This window comes from Moschus berezovskii, chromosome 3 (genome assembly GCF_049115385.1).
Source record: "Moschus berezovskii isolate FMDL1 chromosome 3, NW_MosBer_1.0, whole genome shotgun sequence".
In the NCBI taxonomy this organism is placed as follows: Eukaryota; Metazoa; Chordata; class Mammalia; order Artiodactyla; family Moschidae; genus Moschus; species Moschus berezovskii.
In genome coordinates this window covers 73,630,492-73,649,643 of record NC_142462.1, presented here as the reverse complement: position 1 = coordinate 73,649,643, position 19,152 = coordinate 73,630,492, and the positions used below count along the sequence as shown (strand labels likewise).

General features: G+C 39.3%; 1 protein-coding gene across 6 annotated transcripts in view; it reads right to left on the bottom strand.

Annotated features, from left to right (window-relative positions):
• Nucleotides 1-19,152, bottom strand: part of PDE1C (phosphodiesterase 1C) — a 525,292-nt gene that overhangs the window by 58,833 nt on the left and 447,307 nt on the right. For all 6 annotated transcript variants that reach the window (XM_088834595.1, XM_088834591.1, XM_088834592.1 and 3 more), the window contains 2 exons: nucleotides 11,595-11,825; nucleotides 5,033-5,110 (listed from right to left, as the gene is read on the bottom strand). In XM_088834595.1, coding sequence (XP_088690721.1) covers nucleotides 5,033-5,110; nucleotides 11,595-11,825 — 309 coding nt within the window. The remainder of the gene's footprint in view (nucleotides 1-5,032; nucleotides 5,111-11,594; nucleotides 11,826-19,152) is intronic.

Here is a 19,152-nt window from a genome sequence, read left to right as displayed (position 1 = left end):
GAAGAGAAGCGAAAAGCAAAGGAGAAAAGGAAGAATATAAGCATCTGAATGCAGAGTTCCAAAGAATAGCAAGGAGAGATAAGAAAGCCTTCCTCAGCGATCAATGCAAAGAAATAGAGGAAAACAACAGAATAGGAAAAACAAGAGATCTCTTCAAGAAAATTAGAGATTCCAAGGGAACATTTCATGCGAAGATGGGCTCGATAAAGGTCAGAAATGGTATGGACCTAACAGAAGCAGAAGATATTAAGAATAGGTGGCAAGAATACACAGAAGAACTGTACAAAAAAGATCTTCATGACCAAGATAATCACGATGGCCTGATCACTCACCTGGAGCCAGACATCTTGGAATATGAAGCCAAGTGGGCCTTAGAGAGCATCACTACGAACAAAGCTAGTGGAGGGGATGGAATTCCAATTGAGCTATTTCAAATCCTGAAAGATGATGCTGTGAAAAAGTGCTGTACTCAGTATGCCAGCAAATTTGGAAAACTCAGCAGTGGCCACAGGACTGGCAAAGGTCAGTCTTCATTCCAATCCCAAAGAAAGGCAATGCCAAAGAATGCTCAAACTACCACACAATTGCACTCATCTCACATGCTAGTAAAGTCATGCTCAAAATTCTCCAAGCCAGGCTTCAGCAATATGTGAACCGTGAACTTCCAGATGTTCAAGCTGGTTTTAGAAAAGGCAGAGGAACCAGAGATCAAATTGCCAACATCCGCTGGATCATGGAGAAAGCAAGAGAGTCCCAGAAAAACATCTATTTCTGCTTCATTGACTATGCCAAAGCCTTTGACTGTGTCGATCACAATAAACTGTGGAACATTCTGAAAGAGATTGGAATACCAGACCACCTGACCTGCCTCTTGAGGAACCTATAGGCAGTTCAGGAAGCAACAGAACTGGACATGGAACAACAGACTGGTTCCAAATAGGAAAAGGAGTACGTCAGGGCTGTATATTGTCACCCTGCTTATTTAACTTATGTGAAGAATATATCATGAGGAATGCTGGGCTGGAAGAAGCACAAGCTGGAATCAAGATTGCTGGGAGAAATATCAATAACCTCAGATATGCAGATGACACCACCCTTATGGCAGAAAGTGAAGAGGAACTCAAAAGCCTCTTGATGAAAGTGAAAGAGGAGAGTGAAAAAGTTGGCTTGAAGCTCAACATTCAGAAAACAAAGATCATGGCATCTGGTCCCATCACTTCATGGGAAATAGATGGGGAAACAGTGGAAGCAGTGTCAGACTTTATTTTTTTGGGCTCCAAAATCACTGCAGATAGTGATTGCAGCCATGAAATTAAAAGACGCTTACTCCTTGGAATGAAAGTTATGACCAACCTAGATAGCATATTAAAAAGCAGAGACATTACTTTGCCAACCAAGGTCTGTCTAGTCAAGGCTATGGTTTTTCCCGTGGTCATGTATGGATGTGAGAGTTGGACTGTGAAAAAGCTGATCACCGAAGAATTGATGCTTTTGAACTGTGGTGTTGGAGAAGACTCTTGAGAGTCCCTTGGACTGCAAGGAGATCCAACCAGTCCATTCTAGAGGAGATCAATCCCGGGTGTTCATTGGAAGGACTGATGCTAAAGCTGAAACTCCAATACTTTGGCCACCTCATGTGACGAGCTGACTCACTGGAAAAGACTCTGATGCTGGGAGGGATTAGGGGTGGGAGGAGATGGGGACTACAGAGAATGAGATGACTGGATGGCATCACCAGCTCGATGGACACGAGTTTGAGTGAACTCCGGGAGTTGGTGATGGACAGGGAGGCCTGGCATGCTGTGATTCACGGGGTCGCAAAGAGTTGGACACGACTGAGCGACTGAACTGAACTGAAACTTTGAGGTATCACTCTAAATTAAATTTTTATGTGATAATTCCTATGGTTCAAAATTATAATAAATTTTGAAATCTATTATATCTCTGTATTAGTCACTCAGTCATGTCCGACTCATTTCGACCCTATGGACTATAGCAAGCCAGGCTCCTCTGTTCATAGAATTCTCCATGCAAGAATACTGGAGTGGATTGCCATTTCCTTCTCTGGGGATCTCATAAATGACTTGCCTCATGCAGACTTTAAGACAAGTAGCTCTGTGCACCTGCCAACGAGGATCTTAAAAGCTCATGTAGAAGCTTTAACTGGGTTTCAATCGTGTATTCAGTGTAGATGATCACAACACAGCCTTACTCTCTCAAGGCTGCATCCTTGGAAAAGCTCCTCACTCAGAAATAGTAGGCAGGTCATGCATTCCAGCGACAAAGAGAGAGGGAGAGGCACCTCAAATTTCTCCATCCAGCTGGCAGTTCATTTTTAAAATTATATTAACTGTCCAAAGTTAAGAAATCCGGTAAGTGGTAGAGGAGAGATTTAAACCAAAATACCTGGCTCCAGAACCCAGGAGCTTAACTGCTATGCTGTTAGATCTTCCAATAAGAACTGAAAACACCCTAGTAGAGATGCAAAGTGTTTTAATTTTCTTTAGTCGCTCAGTCATGTCTGACTCTTTGCGACCCCATGGACTGTAGCCCACCAGGCTCCCCTGTTCATGGGGATTCTCCAGGCAAGAATACTAGAGTGGGTTGCCTTGCCCTCCTTCAGAGGATCTTCCTAACCCAGGGATCGAACCCAGGTCTCCCACACTGCAGGCAGATTCTTTACTGTCTGAGCCACCCCAGAAGCCCTTAATTTTCTATAGAGTTTCTTATTTGATCCCATTATATTGTGCTTATTACATAAATTTTTGTTCTAAAGTAGACAGTTTTAAAGACCAAAGGAGAAGGGGTACATGAAGCTGAACAAATTCTTTTCTACTTCATGCCACCAAGAAATAGCTTTACTGCTGATGAGATATTGGGCTAAGATAAGATAGCACAAGTAAATAAAGTACAATGGTCTAATTCCTGATGATACCAAAGCAATGGTAATTACTGATGTCATGTTGGACCATCAATGAAATTAAAATACACAGTTGTTCATGTCCAAATGTACAAGTAAAGGAACACACCATACCCTATTGGAATCAGTGTAGGTTAAGGTTATGGAAGGAAAAAGTATAGACATCAGAAAATGTCCCTTCTTTATTCACTGCCTCCTGTTCACTGCCCTATGGGATCAAGAATCCTGTTCATTTAATAATCAAGCTTTATACTTTTTTGTACAATAGAACAAAATATCTATTTCATTACTTCTCCCCACCAAAAAGAAGTTTTAATTATTTAAAACATCTGGTGATAATTCAATTAAAAAGGACACAGGTAAAGGGGCCTAATGAAGGTAATAAAATTTAAACTATAATGCTCACATGAATACATCATAACAATTATTTATAGCACAATACAAAAATGCAACAAGAGTCAATATTCCACATTAAAGATCTGGGAATTGATTTATTCTAGGCTTTTTATGCTGTAGGAATTCAGATGGGTCAGTCACTGGATACAGGCTGGAGGTGTATAGGTGCTGGGTTTATAATTAACACCATTCTCCTCTACTATACATATTCTGGCTTGTGTTACCTTGACTTGTTGTAATGATGTCTGGTACTTGAAAAAACTGTACCTACAACAGAATCTGGCTAAGAAGACATCATTAGGAATTCTATTTTATCTCCCTGTAATTCACATCTTAGTCACAATCAATCAAGGATAGTATGTATTAAGCAAGTGGTTTCCATTTGCATAAACAATATGGCAAAAAAAATGGACATGTGTGTTCCCCAGGTATTATGTGACAAGACACCCGGAGTGAACTATTTGAATGATCTTCAAGGAAAGAACTGATTTCATGCATAAGGGTAAAGAGAGCACATCACAATGGCTTAGAGATAAAAGCTTAAGGAGATTCTTTTCAACAGATGTATGAGGAGGAGTATTTAAAATTCTTACTTCTCAACCTGATTACCCTGCATTTGTTCTTCTTTGAATAACTAAACTATTCAAAGAACAGTTTAACATCCAATACAATGTCTGCAGGAAGGTATGGTTCAAAGAGTCTGTGTGCTGTGTGTGCTAAATCACTTCAGTCATGTCTGACTCTGTGAGACCCCATGGATTGCAATCCACTAGGCTCCTCTGTCCATGGGATTCTCCAGGCAAGAATACTAGAGTGGGTTGCCATGCCCTCCTCCAAGGGATCTTCCCAACCCAGGGACTGAACCTGCATCACTTACGTCTAATCTGCATTGGCAGGTAGATTCTTTACCACTAGCGCCTAGGACCCTAACAAAAACTACTCCCTAAAATTTTCATTTTTAGTTTAATATCATGTATATGTATAACTAGGAATGAGTCCATGTTATAACTGAAAGAGGAGGATTATATAAAAGGTGAGAATAGTTTTTTCAATCAAATGGTCCAAAGGGGTAATTTGGTAATATAAGTTGAACTTTCAGATTCTAGAAAGACTAGAATGCTATTTATGCAAAGCTAAAGCAGTGCTCAGGAAGCTCATTACAATGTAGGTTCATTCTAGCTGGTTTGGGATTCTCATTCAAAACTTGCCTTTAATACATACTCTTACTGACCAAACTATTATTCTACAGCTACCCACATTCCAGTATGTGGTTCTCCTGACATACTGATAACACTGAACAGATTTCTGATTTTGTTTTTCACAAAAGCAGTAACTCACTAAAGGTTAAAAAAAACTGAAAACATGGCACATTTCCCATTTATATTGAATAATTCATTAAGATTTATATTCCATTCCATTCCATTCAACAATCCCAGAATCAACGTTTCAAAATGTTTAAAATGAAAAATGGCAAGTGGGAAAAGAAAGAGTATAGAATGCATTTGTAATGGAGAAAGTATGGTGGAAGGGAAGAGATACGATAATAATTTATAAATTATTGAAAAGGGGATAACAGTACTCTTTAAATGTAGTGAATGTTTTTTGGGGGTATAAGACTATATTAACAACCACAATTTCAACTTTATGTGTAATTCTAACAAGCTTGCATTAAACTGCACATTTTATGGAAAAATATAATGGGAATTATGCTCTTACCATCTGTTTTCTTTGAATCATTTCCGACATCGAATTGATCCTTCTTGCCTGTCTTATTTTTACCATCTTTCAAGTCACCTGAAAGTAATAAACATGACAAACAGTATATGTATAAAGCCAAGGGGGAAGTTATAAATATCTTTAAACCTGTCAAGATAAAAAAAGAAAACAAAGTACTGCATAAATTTAGTCTTGAGGGGTTACATGTCTGAGTGTAAATATCAGGAAATTGGATTAGGTCCTGGAAGTTGGATTATGATCTGGAAATCAAGACTAAAAGTTCATGTTAAACAGGATTGTACTTAAGTCAATGATGTTTATTTTCCAAGGCAGGCAGTTAAGCTTTACTGTTAGGCTGTGGAGTGAGGAAAAACCTGGGTTATTCTAAGTTATATCAATTAATAGCTACTGTTCAAATTCTATGTGCTTTTCCTTAGCTGCAAAATAGGGATAATAATGTCTACTTTATAGACATAATATAAGGACAAATGCATTTAAGGTATTGAATGTGCTATCTCGCACTTCACTCAATGATGGCTGTTATTCTAAAACAGAGCTGTAAAGTGTTATTTTAATTAATGAGTTTGTTGAAGTGTAATATATAAAAGTTAAAAAATACTATGCACACAAATGTAGAGTGCATGCATGTCAAAAATTTATTTAATCCATTTATGCGGGAACCAGGAAGATAATAAGGAAATGGCTATTTCTGGGTGTTTTAGAAATACATTAAAATAAGATTACTAGGCTAGAGACAAAACTGGTTATGTCCTACAGAGCAAAAAAAAACCTGTTAATTGTTGGGGTTATCATCCCTAGCAGTCAAAAATCTACAAGTTCTCACGGAATGTCACAGAATCTAGGCTTGAGTCAAATAGTAAATGATGAAGCTAAACATAGTCATGTTCTTCTAAAGCAAGGAGTCAGCAAATCATGAGCCAGTCCATGAGCCAGTCTGGCCCGTTATCATTTCTGGATGTAAAGTTTTATTGGAACCTAGCCACACCCATTCACTTACATCTAGTCTGTAGTTGCTTTTCAGCTGCAGTGGTAGAGTTGAATAGTTACAACAGAGACATACAAAGCCAGGAATATTTACTATCTGGGCCTACAAAGAAAATGTTTCCTGCCCAAGAGAGTTAAATAATCCTTGGGCAGATTCGTTTGAAAATATGCCTTTCTAGCATTGAAAGGACATGGCAACATTTTTCTCAAATTTACTCTCAAGTTTCAGATATTTTTCTTACAAATCATACTGATGGCAGCTTTCTTTCTAGCCTGCATAAAACCAAGAATAGGTTACTACTGAATTACTGGCATTATTTAAGCAAAAAGACCCTAATAATTTTGCATCCAGGAAGATGGGGGAATAGGGCCCATGGTGGAAGGGCTACATTTACCTTTTCTAGGAGATCAATCCTGGATGTTCATTGGAGGGACTGATGCTAAAGCTGAAACTCCAATACTTTGGCCACCTCATGAGACGAGTTGACTCACTGGAAAAGACTCTGATGCTGGGAAAGGTTGGGGGCGGGAGGAGAAGGGGACGACGGAGAATGAGATGGCTGGATGGCATCACCGACTCTGTGGACATGAGTTTGAGTGTACTCCGGGAGTTGGTGATGGACAGGGAGGCCTGGCGTGCTGTGATTCATGGGGTCGCGGAGAGTCGGACACGACTGAGCGACTGAACTGAACTGAACTGAACTTTCTTCATGCCAGGTAGTACGCTAAATGCTTTGCATGCATCATTTCACTAAATTTGTACAGCAATCCCATTATGAAGGTACTATTATTGAAAGTAGACAAATTCATCAAAGATTCATTCACTAAGTGATCAATAAGCTGAATAATAAGTCACCAAATGATTGATGATGTCTTCCAAATTTGAATTTTGCCTTGAGTCCACTGCAAGTTCACACACTGGTCAGGCCAACTGTGTTGAGCTGCAATGGACTGCCAGCCTTCAAGTGTTTCACACACTCTCAGGCTCCATCTCTCCCAAAGTTTACAGAAGTATCTTGCTCTGCAGCAAAACTGCTCCTGTTGGCTACTTTAGATTTGGTTTAAACCACTGATCTGACAAATGACCAACTGACCATTTTGCTTAAATATTAAATAGACTAACAGAGAATGGATATGAGACTCGTATCAACATCTCAATTTTATAGCTATGGAACCTGAAGCACAAGTAAAGTAATTGACCATAACATACACATATGGGTCTGATTTTAGAGGCCAAGTTCTCAAGTACTGTATTTTGCAACTTCCCTAAGAAGTTTAAGTTCTAGATTTCAGACTTCCATTTACTGTTGCCATTTCTAAATGCCTTCGCTCTACTGATTTATAAAGAAACGGTTATATAAGGCTAATTCAAGGATAATTCAAGATGAATTCAAGGATAATTCAAGATAATTCAGTTGCAATACATTCTAAGTAGTTTTACAATATAAAATAAGTAGTTTTAATGGAATTTGACAAGTTCTAAGCTTGGGGGAAGGGGAGCCAACTCTGGCCAGAGAGCTAGCAGGAGACTCAGTGCAGCACATGGCTACCACCACCACCAATGGCCAAAATAGATGGATTCCTGTGGCGACCCATGGATCAGTCCAAACACTGGCGTTTCCCTGTTTTAAGGATGCCAGAAATGAACTCAAGGATGACCTTGAGCCTTGTAGTCAAACCAGTTCTCTGCAGAAAAATGCTCTTTCTTTCCTCAATGAGCCTTCATACCCCTAAAGCACAATACTTTAAGCTTTCAGGGTTGCTCTGCATTGGAGCTTTACCCACAGTTGCAGCAAAGTCAGGAAGTCAGCAGGAGAGGTTTGGTGTGCTGGATGCTGGCCAAACAGCCCATGGCAGCCTGCCTTCTCCTCAGTCAGGGTTGGGGAGGCTGAGAGGGAAAGTGCCTTGATAGAGACCCAAGCTTAGGGGTTCCCATGATTGCTGATAGGGGCTCAAACCTCTACAACTCCAATGAGCCAACATCCTTCAGCTCTATCCTAAAAGAATTTTGGGCGGCCACAAAGAAGGGTACCAGGAAAGTGACATGTGTTTGTCTGATGATGTTCCTTGAATGGAATCCATTAGGAATTTCCCATGGGTTGAAAATGGACTAACGGCTGATATGAGGTGTTATTCAATAAACAAGGGAAAACAAAAGAGCCTTTCTGTGCAGTTACAAATCATTTTAATTAGGCTGCTACAACCCGGTCCCGAACCACCATCAGCCTTTCTTATTATTGCTCAAAATTGATTTCTTTTCCCACATCTCATTTAATACTTAATTTTTAAGGGAAATGGCAGACCAGTGCTTACTTTGGGAAGTAAACACAGTTGTGAATCAACCCAGCCTAGTTGAAAATTTGGACTCCTATTTGTGCTTTTCAGGCTCTCCCCATAATAATCTTCAAAATATTGATAAATTATTGTCAACTCTGCCCTCTCTGGGTATCAATTTATACCTGTCTCATAGAATGTATAACCTCCTTTGTGACCAGCATATTTGTATTCACTGGTTTCACTTCCTGACCATATAACTATGGCCCAGGGGCGAAACCTGACCCCACTGCCTGGTTGTAAATGGCCCACGACCTAAGAACAGTTTTTGTATTATTAAATGGTTGATAAAGAAGAGAAGGTTATTTAATGTTATGTGAGAATCTAAATTTTCATAAATAAAGTTTTATTGCAACACAGCCATTCTCATTTGTTTCCATGTTATCTGTGGTTTCTTTTGTGCTAAAACAGGTCTGTTAAGTAGTTACAACAGAGACCAAATGGCAACAACGCATAACATTAACTATCTGATCCTTTATAGAAAGAGTATGCCAACCCCTGGAAGAAATAGATTATAAACATTTTGTGGACAAGAGTTGAGTCTCAATGTTCTGATTTCCCGCTCTTCCCAACAGCGCTGAACCTCTTAAATGGGATTGTGCTGGTGAAAGAAGATAGAATTTGGATGCACATTATTCTGGAATTTGGCCTAAAATCTCTACTGAATGTTTGCTTGGGCTTAAGCAAGTGATTTAACCTCTCTGAGTCTTAGTTTCCTCATCTACAAAATGGAAATGAGTATATCTACCTCATACAGTTGTTAGGATTTTTAAATAATTTAATGTGTATAAAATCCCACCTATAATGTCTGGCACATATTATGCATTCCATAAGTGTTACTGACATAATAATGACTTTTTTTTTTAGTTAAGGAAAAGGCATTTTAAACCCACATTCCTAACAGGAAAAAAGTAGAGAAGAAACACATCTTGCCTTTCTCACAACCCTTATGTACTCCTCTTTTGGGAAGGAGATGCTTATCTAAAAGGAAGAGTTGAGTATGCATGGTTCAGCCCAGCCACCCACTGTCCAGCCCTCAACCCCCTTTGAGATGTGTTTTCCACAAGACACACCCCTTTTCTATTACTGCAGAAACAGCCTGCTCCGGTGGAATGATGGGGCGAGACCGGAGCCCATTTGCTCTGCTGGAGTCTGGTGGGCTAAGCCTAGTTTAGGCCATATGTGAGAAGCCCACGTGCTCAGCAGACCAACTCTATGTTTTTCACTTCATAGCTCCACTGGCAGTGGAGCTAATATTCTGACCACTTTTTGATTGTTGTATCTCTCAGTTGGTTCATTCCTTGGGAGGGGAAGAAAGGAGTGTTTTACATTGCTCTCTAGGGCTTCCCAGGTGGCCCAGATGGTAAAGATTCTGCTGGCAATGCAGGAGATCTAGGTTCAATCCCTGGGTTGGGAAGATGCCCTGGAGAAGGAAATGGCAACCCACTCCAGTGTTCTTGCCTGAAGAATCCCATGGACAGAGGAGACTGGCGAGCTGTAGTCCATGAGGTCACGAAGAGTTGAACACAACTGAGCATGCACACACTAAAACTTCAACAGTTCTATTATAAATTTTTATTAAATTGAATATATTTGCCAGACTATGATACTTGAATACAGAGTCAACTAGTTATGAGCAGGCTCCAGAACCTGGCTGCTAACAGGCTGGGCAAGTCAGATGATGGCCTCCCTTGCTTCCTGGGGTGCTCTTGGGGCTTACCTGAAGAAATTTATGCAAAGCTCTTGAGGCATGATATGAGCTATTAGCATTATTTTATGTATTAAAACATTGTTTTCTGATTTTACGCGTTAATATGTCAGTTGAAAAAATACTTGGGGAGTGTTATGCTAAGCACTTTTGACATACTTCTCATTTACCTGAGCGGCGTAGTGTCATAGCTAGATCATTCAGAGGAGATCACCTGGATCTACCAGGTAGATAAGACAGTGAATATGTAAAGAGAATTTATTTATTTACTAATTTTTTTAAAAGTATTGTCTTTTAAATTTATTTTTTGGCCGAGCTGTGCAGCTTGCAGGCTTCCCAGGGGGCTCAGTGGTAAAGAATCCACCTGCCAATGCAGGAGACGCAGGAGACAAAGGTTCAATCCCTGGGTCGGGAAATCTCCTGGAGGAGGAAATGGCAACCTACTCCAGTATTCTTGCACGAAAAATTCCAATGGACAGAGGGGCACTGTGGGCTACAGTGTATAGGGTCACAAAGAGTGGGACAGGACTAAACACAAGCACTGCTAATTCACAGTGCGGCTTGTAGGATCTTAGTTCCCCAACGAGGGACCAAACCTGGACCCCCTGCAATAGAAGCACTGAATCCTAACACTCCTAAACTACCCCAGAATTCCCAAGAGAGAACTGAAAACAGCATCTGGTATATAATCAATAAATGCTAGTTGCTTTGTTATTGTTGCTTCATTATTATTGTTGGAAGCTCACAAGTTGCCCAGGCTGTGAGCAACTATTATGCACATTTTACAGAGACAGTGGAGGGTTAAGCAACCTGGCCAAGACCAGAAAAAGTGAGAGGCATAGTTGTGACTTGAGTCTAGGTCTGTTGGACTGCCGAACAAACTCACCACAAGCTGGCACTTGTAAGTTCCAATGACTCTGAACTTCCGGCTCTTCCCTTAAACAAGGTAACCAATTCCATGCCCCTGTGCCTTAGCTCATCTTATTCTCTATGGCTGAGAAGTCCCTTTGTTCCCTCAAATTTCTGCATTTAAAATCCAGGTTAGACACTACCTCTTCTTAAAGTTTTCTTTGACATTTATTTACTACATCTTGCAATCCCCAAACCGAACAGACCTTACACAGACATGAATCCCGGCCCTCCCGGGGGAAGGTACATACAGAAAGCTGCCTTTCCATTCATCCATTCTGACGCTAAGCACTCAGAAATAGTACTGGGATTGCTAATACGAATTTCTCCTTTAGAAAGCAGGCATTTGCCAGAGTCTCCAGTACAGCTGGGTAGGGCCCAAAGGTATAAATCTCCCCAGAGACAATAGCCCAAGCAAACTTCTGGCTGCCTTTGATGGGATCCTGATGGGATCCACAGCTCAGGGAGGTGCGATCAGCAGCAGCTGGGATGGCCAGGCAGTCCTGCTCTGTGAGCTGTCCTTGCAGGGGCAGTTCTTTGCCAGCGTCCATTCATCATATCATTAACACCCTGAAAAGAGCCTTTCACCAGCACGATTCTACTCACCATTCTGCTGCTTTTCTCCCAATGACTTCTCAGTTTTGGAATTTTTCCCATGAGGGTTGTTGCTTTTACTTGTTCGTGTTCCGTTGACTTGATTCTTAGCTTCCCCAGATGTCTTTTTCTCAGCTTTGCCAGATGCACTTTCTTCAGCTTGGCTTTTGGCTTCCATTTCCTTTTGCTTCTCCTCTGCGGCCAGGCGAGCCTTTTCTTCCGCTTCCTTCTTGGCTTTCTCTTCTGCACCCGGGGCAAGTCAGGAAAGGTGGAGAAAAGGTAAGAAGTCATGCCATTAGGAGAATTGTCTCTGAACAAAAACAAGAGTTTACACTGGGAGTTAATGCACTAAAATGACCTAAGGTGTTTACCAAGTGTTCGAAATATAATTTTTATTAATTCAAGTCAGATTGGTATGTATATTCAGGAAACCTATAAAATAAGTTCAATGGTGATGTCACTTCCCAAAACAGTATGTTAGAAGAAGGGGCAGGGAGAAAGTAATAATAAGGATAATAATAATTAATAAACCAATACTGTAACTGGCATTATTAATATTACTATTATCATCAATAAGTTCTGAATGCATCCTCAGTGTCAGGTATTATACTAAGTACTTTTTAAGGATTACTTCCTCTCATTCTCAACCTTACACGGCATTTTTCAAAAGTGGAATCAAGGTTCAGAGACATTACAAAACTCTCCTCACTGAATGTAAAAATTGAAGCTTCATGAACATTTGATTAGGATCTGGAGTTTAAACATAAAAAAATTGATTACAAAACAAAAAGACTTGGAAAAAACCACCACTGAAATCATATAGTTTCAGGCTACTGTCTATGAATTTAAAAGTGGGAAGAGGGTAATGAAGCCTCACAAAAAACATTGTCTCCAAACTTGTCTCCAAACAAGATGAGAGGTGGCCTTGAGTATGGCCAGGGACCCTGATCTGTGTCTTCCTCTTTAATGAGAGGATATCAGTCTTATTTACAATTTGGTTGACTGAAAGGGTCTGGCTCTATGTTTAACCAAACACATAGGGTAACTGCCTATCATCAAGGATTCATGAAAAACTTGATACATTCATTCAATTAATATTTATTGAGCAACTACAGAGGTTAAAGCGTCTGCCTCCACTGCGGGAGACCCGGGTTCGATCCCTGGGTCGGGAAGATCCCCTGGAGAAGGAAATGGTAACCCACTCCAGTATTCTTGCCTGGAGAATCCCATGGACGGAGAAGCCTGGTAGGCTACAGTCCACGGGTCGCAAAGAGTCGGACACGACTGAGCAACTGAATGGAACGGAACGGAGCAACTACAGTGTCAAACACCATTTTAGGCACTGGGAATACAGTAGTGAGCAAGAAGACTTAAGGAGTAGAAAAGACAATAATTAATGAATCACTAAGATAAATTTCAGGTGCTTTACAAAAAAAGGAAAGTGGAGTAATATGGTGGAAAACCATCAGCTTAAGTGAAGGACGGAGAGTTACATAAGGAGGTGAAGAAGGAGATTTAACTAAATTTTGAATGATGAATTGTTGACCATGCAAAAATAAAGGGGAAAAGGATTCCAGGCAGAGGAAATAAAAAATGTAAGGTCATAAGACTGGACCAAGGTTGGTATGTTCCAGGGACAGTGAGTTGGCCAGTATGGTTAAATCAACTTTAGTAAGAGGTTAGTGACGGGTGATGTGGTCAGGTGACGAAGGATATGTAAGGCTGGAGGCAATGAAATGAAGCTTGGTTGTAGGAAGTAACCTACAGAGACCAATGGAAGATACCTAACAAAGACCAATTCTCCTTTAGGGTCTAGAGACTTCACTGTCTAGCATTCAAATCACTCAAAAGGTGTTTCACCTCCACTCTGAAAGACTAATTGTGTTTTTTTTTTTTTTCTCTAAATGTGTTACAAATATCCCATACCTCATAACTAGGGGTCTATTTCTCCTGGTTAGTCTTGGTCCTGAAAACATCCGGCTTTCATGGATGACAAGAGGGTTTTTAATGTAATGGGCACCAGAGTCATTATCTATGTGATTATGTTTCCCTTTGCTTCAGCTGCTAAAGAGCACAAAGCTCAGATTTGGCTTCTGGTTCACATGTTCACAGGGCTTTATGGCATTATACTTCATGCATGTCTATGGTCTCTGGCTTCACTTTACTCTTCTTGCCCTTAAATTTGCCTGGCTCAGATGTCCTCCTTAATACATTATGAAGTTTTCATTCACCCTTTCACTGATTCCTCCATCCACCCCTTCACTCAACCAGACCAATGCACTGGCCTCATCTCAGACAAATTAAATCGGACTCTGGAGGGAGAGTGGCAAGAACAGGATATTTTTAATGCTCTCCAGATGATCTAACACACAATCGGGATTGACAAGCATTGGTTTAAATTTTAAATGTTTGCAACTCACTGTTTCACGACATTCTACTTCCCAACAAGGATGCATTTATAATTTACAATGTAAAGATAAGGAGGGCTTCCCTGGTGGCTCAGTGGTAAAGCATGCACCTGCCAATGCAGGAGACACGAATTCAATCCCTGGTCTGGGAAAATCCCAAATGCCATAGAGCAGCTAAGCCCGTGCACCACAACTATTGAGGCTGTGCTCCCGAGTTTGGGAGCTGCAACTACTGAGCCCACGTGCCTCAACCAGTGAAGCCCATGTGCCCGAAAGCCTGTGCTCTGTAGCAAGAAAAGCGACTGCAATAAGGAGCCCGTGCACCACAATTAGAGAGTAGCCTATGCAACAATGAAGACTCAGCACAGCCAAAAATAAATAAATTTTAAAAATTATTTTTAAAAAGGTAAGGAAAATTTTCTTTACAAAATCACATAATTATGTGCATATACGGTAGTCTTCTGATTTCTACAGAAATGTGCAACTAGAGAGTTAAAGAACTCCCTTGCAGAAGAAGAAAGGGAAATGGCATCCTCAGTAGGCTCAGGTGCAAAATGGCTCCCCTCGTGTTCATCCAGACTTCCTGTCATGCTTCTGTATTGTCCCAAGCACACAGGTCAAATGTCACCTCCATCACTGAACCCCCAGTGCTTGGTATGGTGTCTGTCACCTAGCAGATGCTCAGGAAGTACTTGATTTCTACATGAAATGTACACAATGGGTATGATTCACCCTGTCTGCCTATGAACCTGACTTGATTCCTGGATTCAGCAATCCAGGTCAGTATAAAATACAGAAACTATACACACTCTGAAGTTCTATCCTGAAAGAATTAGCCATTTGACTGTACCTGACTGTAGGTAAGAAAAAGAGGACTGTACTTACTGTACAGAGAGGGAAAGTGGGGCAAAGGGGAAGATAATTCGTTTATACTCAGGCATCAGGTAAAATAATGTATAATCCCCTCACAGAATCCCTTCAGAATCTGTGGCAAACTTTGAACATTCAGAAGATCCCCAAGTTAAAGGCAATTTTGATAAAAGCTGAAGGTATTAAATTCTGGTTTGCTACAAGAGCATAATTTATTATCTGAGCAATAAAAATTCATTTGACAACTGGGTCAGACCAATTTTCTATGGAAAACCTAGCAAAAAAAAAAAAACTGGGGGTGGTACATTTCAGAAACAAGTCTGTCTGGGCTTAACTGCAGCTGACAATAGGCAATTAATGTTTAACTTAATGAATGGTAGCTTTTATGACATCATAATCAGATCTGATACAGTTCCTTTCCTTGCAGCAACTGTGTTTCAGTGGACTGTTCTGAAATGGTCTGCAACCTTACTCTACTCCCATCTCTCCCTCACATCTCTGACATACCTGACACTGATGTCATCAGCCATCAGCATTAAGTGCTACTACTCCAAATAAGTAGACAAAAACAAGGAAACACATATATAAGAAAAGAAAAAATAAACTACAGGAGATACATCTGTTCCACTGTAATCTGATCCCCTTATATTTTCAGGGTGAAGTATTAATATACATTAAATCTTTCCTACTATGAGATAAAGCAGGTGATAGAACAATTAATTTGTATATGATAACAGGTTCCAGAGATGACATATATGCAAAGAATGAACTTTTGGGGTTTTAGATTTAACATCCTAGGCTTCTAGACTAGTAGAAAGCAAATGCTGTAGTTCAATCTCATTTCCTTCTGCTTTTCAGTTCACACTATGTATGGTGATGTGATCATTATGAAAATGGCCCAAAAGAAGGAACTTAAGAGTTAAGGCAGCACAGAACCCTCATGATCCATAAATTATTAATGCATTCCTCCTGAGAGCTAATTCTATCCCACATTGAATGTCTGTGCAGTCTTGGAGAAATACATTGATTTCTTCATTTTACTTGCTTTTCTAAATTATGATACTATAGGCTCTTGCTTAAAAGTGGCATTGGGCTAATTATCCCTTAATATAATTCTCTGAAATGCCTACCTAAACTACCTACAGAGAAAGAAAGAAAGAAAAGGAGAGAAACTAACTTAAAAAAGACAACCAACATACTAGATTAGTTTTGAATAGTCAACTTTTGATAATATGTAAATACAACATAAAGGTACTCCTAGCCACTTCAGGACTCAGAAGATGTTTCTTTCCATGGTACGTTTCTAAACTTTTTAACCAAAGTGCTTCAGCTGACAGAAAAATTCAGTCAACATTAAAAACTCAGAATGAGGAAAATATGTTAATGATGTGCAAAAATACTAATAAATCATAATGTTAAATAAAAATAACTATTAAGTTGGATATAAAACTTGATGCAATTATTTAAAATAATATTAAAGGATAAGTTAGTTATAACTCTTCTTATGACATGTTGTGTCCGACTCTTTATGACTCCATGGGCTGTAGCCCACCAGGCTCCTCTGTCCATGGGATTCTCCAGGCAAGAATACTTAAGTGGGTTGCTATTCCCTTCTCCAGGGGATCTTCCCAATCCAGGATTGAACTCGAATCTCCTGTACTATAGGCAGATCCATTACCATCTGAACCACCAAGGAATTATAAAATAGTAATTTACTTACAATTTACTTATAATCACCTAGGTTGAAAATCTTATTTCAATAAAAACTGAGTGACAATGGAGGAAATTTTTAAAAATTCAATAAACTTCTCAGCATTTGCAAAGGAGTATCATTATATACTATTTCATATTTACATTGACAGAGACATAATTCAATAAAAATATAAAGCTAATCTCTGGCAAAATAAAAATAAGATGTATTTTGAAAGATCATAAACAAAGTTAAAAGACATAGGACAAACTGACTGACTAAATAACTGGATGGAGGTAGGACAGAAATTGCAAGACAGTTTGTCAACTGAAGAATTTATATCCTTAATATATAAAGAGTTATTATGAATCAATAATAAAAATGTAAATATCCTCAAGAGTAAAATAATGGGAAAAAATATAAAGAAATGGCACTCTCACTACACTTCTACTGAAGGAGAACACTAGTTTAAAAAAAAAAAAAAACTTTCCAGAAAGAAATTTGATAACATATATCAAGAGCTTTAAAATTTTTCACCTACTTTGACAGAGAAATTCAATATTTAGAAATTTATTCTAGATAAATGATCAGATGGGGGCTCAAGATTTCTGAATTTGGATGTACATAACAATGTTATATACAATAATGAAGAATTGGAAACTGACATGCTCAGTAACAGAGGAATGGTTCAACTATGGTATTACATACAGTAGCCATATAAATCACACTTTCTAAGAATATTCAGTATAAGAATAAAATCTTCAAAATAGAAACAGAGAAGGAAAACGCAATTACACTATGATCTCATTTTAAGGGTAAATGTTTACTTATAAATATGTATAAAAGTGGGCTTCCCAGGTGGCTCAGTGGTAAAGAATCTGCCTGCCAACGCAGGAGACACAGGTTCAATCTCCGGGTCAGGAAGATCCTCTGGAGGAGAAAATTGCAACTCACTCTGGTATTCTTGCCTGGAAAATCCCATGGACATAGGAACCTGGCAGGCTACAGCCTGGCAGGGGTCACAATGGATTGGATAAGACTGAGCAACAGAGCATGAGCACGGTGCGTAGGAAATAAAATTTTAAAAGATACATCAGAATTTCAGCAATACTTACATTTTGCTGGAATGAGTGACTTTTTTTTTCTTTGTATATTTTGTTTATATTTCAGCATTGTAACCTAGACACCTATTATTCTTACACCAGAAAAACATGTTTAAAAAGTATTAAATTCTGAATGGAAACTGATCAATATTGGTAAGACTTGCAAATTGGTATGCCTACATATTTTTGTATGGGAATAATGAGTTTCAGTCCTTAGAGGTGTAAAAAAATATATATATATATTGATTCAATCTTTCCTAACAACTATGTGTTCTGGCCTAGCTAGATAGGTTGATTAAAAAACTAAAGCCTTAGATTTAATTCCATTTCTGATCAATTTAATAACAACATATATTCAAGTGCCCCAATGCAGGGCAGCCTTTGCTGAAATCAACATTTTCTGGTAAAAAAGAATCATGAACAAAACATTCTGGGATAGTGCAGCACAAACCAATCACCAACAGAAAAACAGATGCAAACTGAATTTCTTACACCAGCCAATCAGTCAACAGCATTATTGGGAGGCAGAAAATGTTACAAAATATTAATTATACGCTAGCATTTTGACCACCACCTTCTTAACTTTGCATTTAAACTTTCTTTTCCAATTTTTCAAAATAAGAGCTACCATTTATCAGGCACTAACCAGGTGCAGGCTCTGTTTTCATTCTTTACTTATATAATTTCTGTTCTTTGCACCACCTCTGTGGTGTTTATTATTATCCCCCAAAGGGAATTTTCTCAAAGAATCTGCCTGGATTTGCCAAAGAGCACAGGGTAAGTAGGGATTCAATTCTCCCTTTCCCCAACTAACTTTTGCTTTGATACCCAAACTCCTCCTATAAAAACATACATAAACCCTGGGGGCTGTGCCTTTGTCAATCCCTTTTGCGTTTTTCCCCACTTCATGCTCGAACCCAGACATCCTTCAAATCCTAGTTAGAAGAAGCCTTCCCAAGCACCTCAACCAGGCTAGGGACAAGCTTATCTCTATTAGCATGCCTCACATATTTTAAAACTATTAGTGTTAATTTTGGGGTTCCCTGGTGGTTTAGATGTTAAAGAATCTGCCTAAACACAGGAGACCTGGGTTCGATCCCTGGGTCAGGAAGAACTCCTGGAGTAGGAATGGCTACCCATTCCAGTATTCTTGCTTGGAGAATCCCAAGGACAGAGGAGCCTGGCAGGGTCCATGGGGTCATGGGGTCACGAAGAGTCAGACACGACTGAGAACAAACACATTCACTTATATTTCAGTGCTTATTTACCTGTTCTTTTTAAAGGACCAATTTTCTTCTAGAAAAGAAACTGTCTAATGCTCTCCCAGGTGATAAGTATCAGAAGGTAATTTTAGTAAGCCAGATAATTGCAAACAAATTATTTTGAAATACTACTTTCAATTGCGTGTTGTCAGGAGTTGAATTTTCAAGTGTAATGAGTGTAATTGATTATAAGAGATTGCTTTCTCAAAATGATGCAGTAGCTGCCATTGCTGGTTG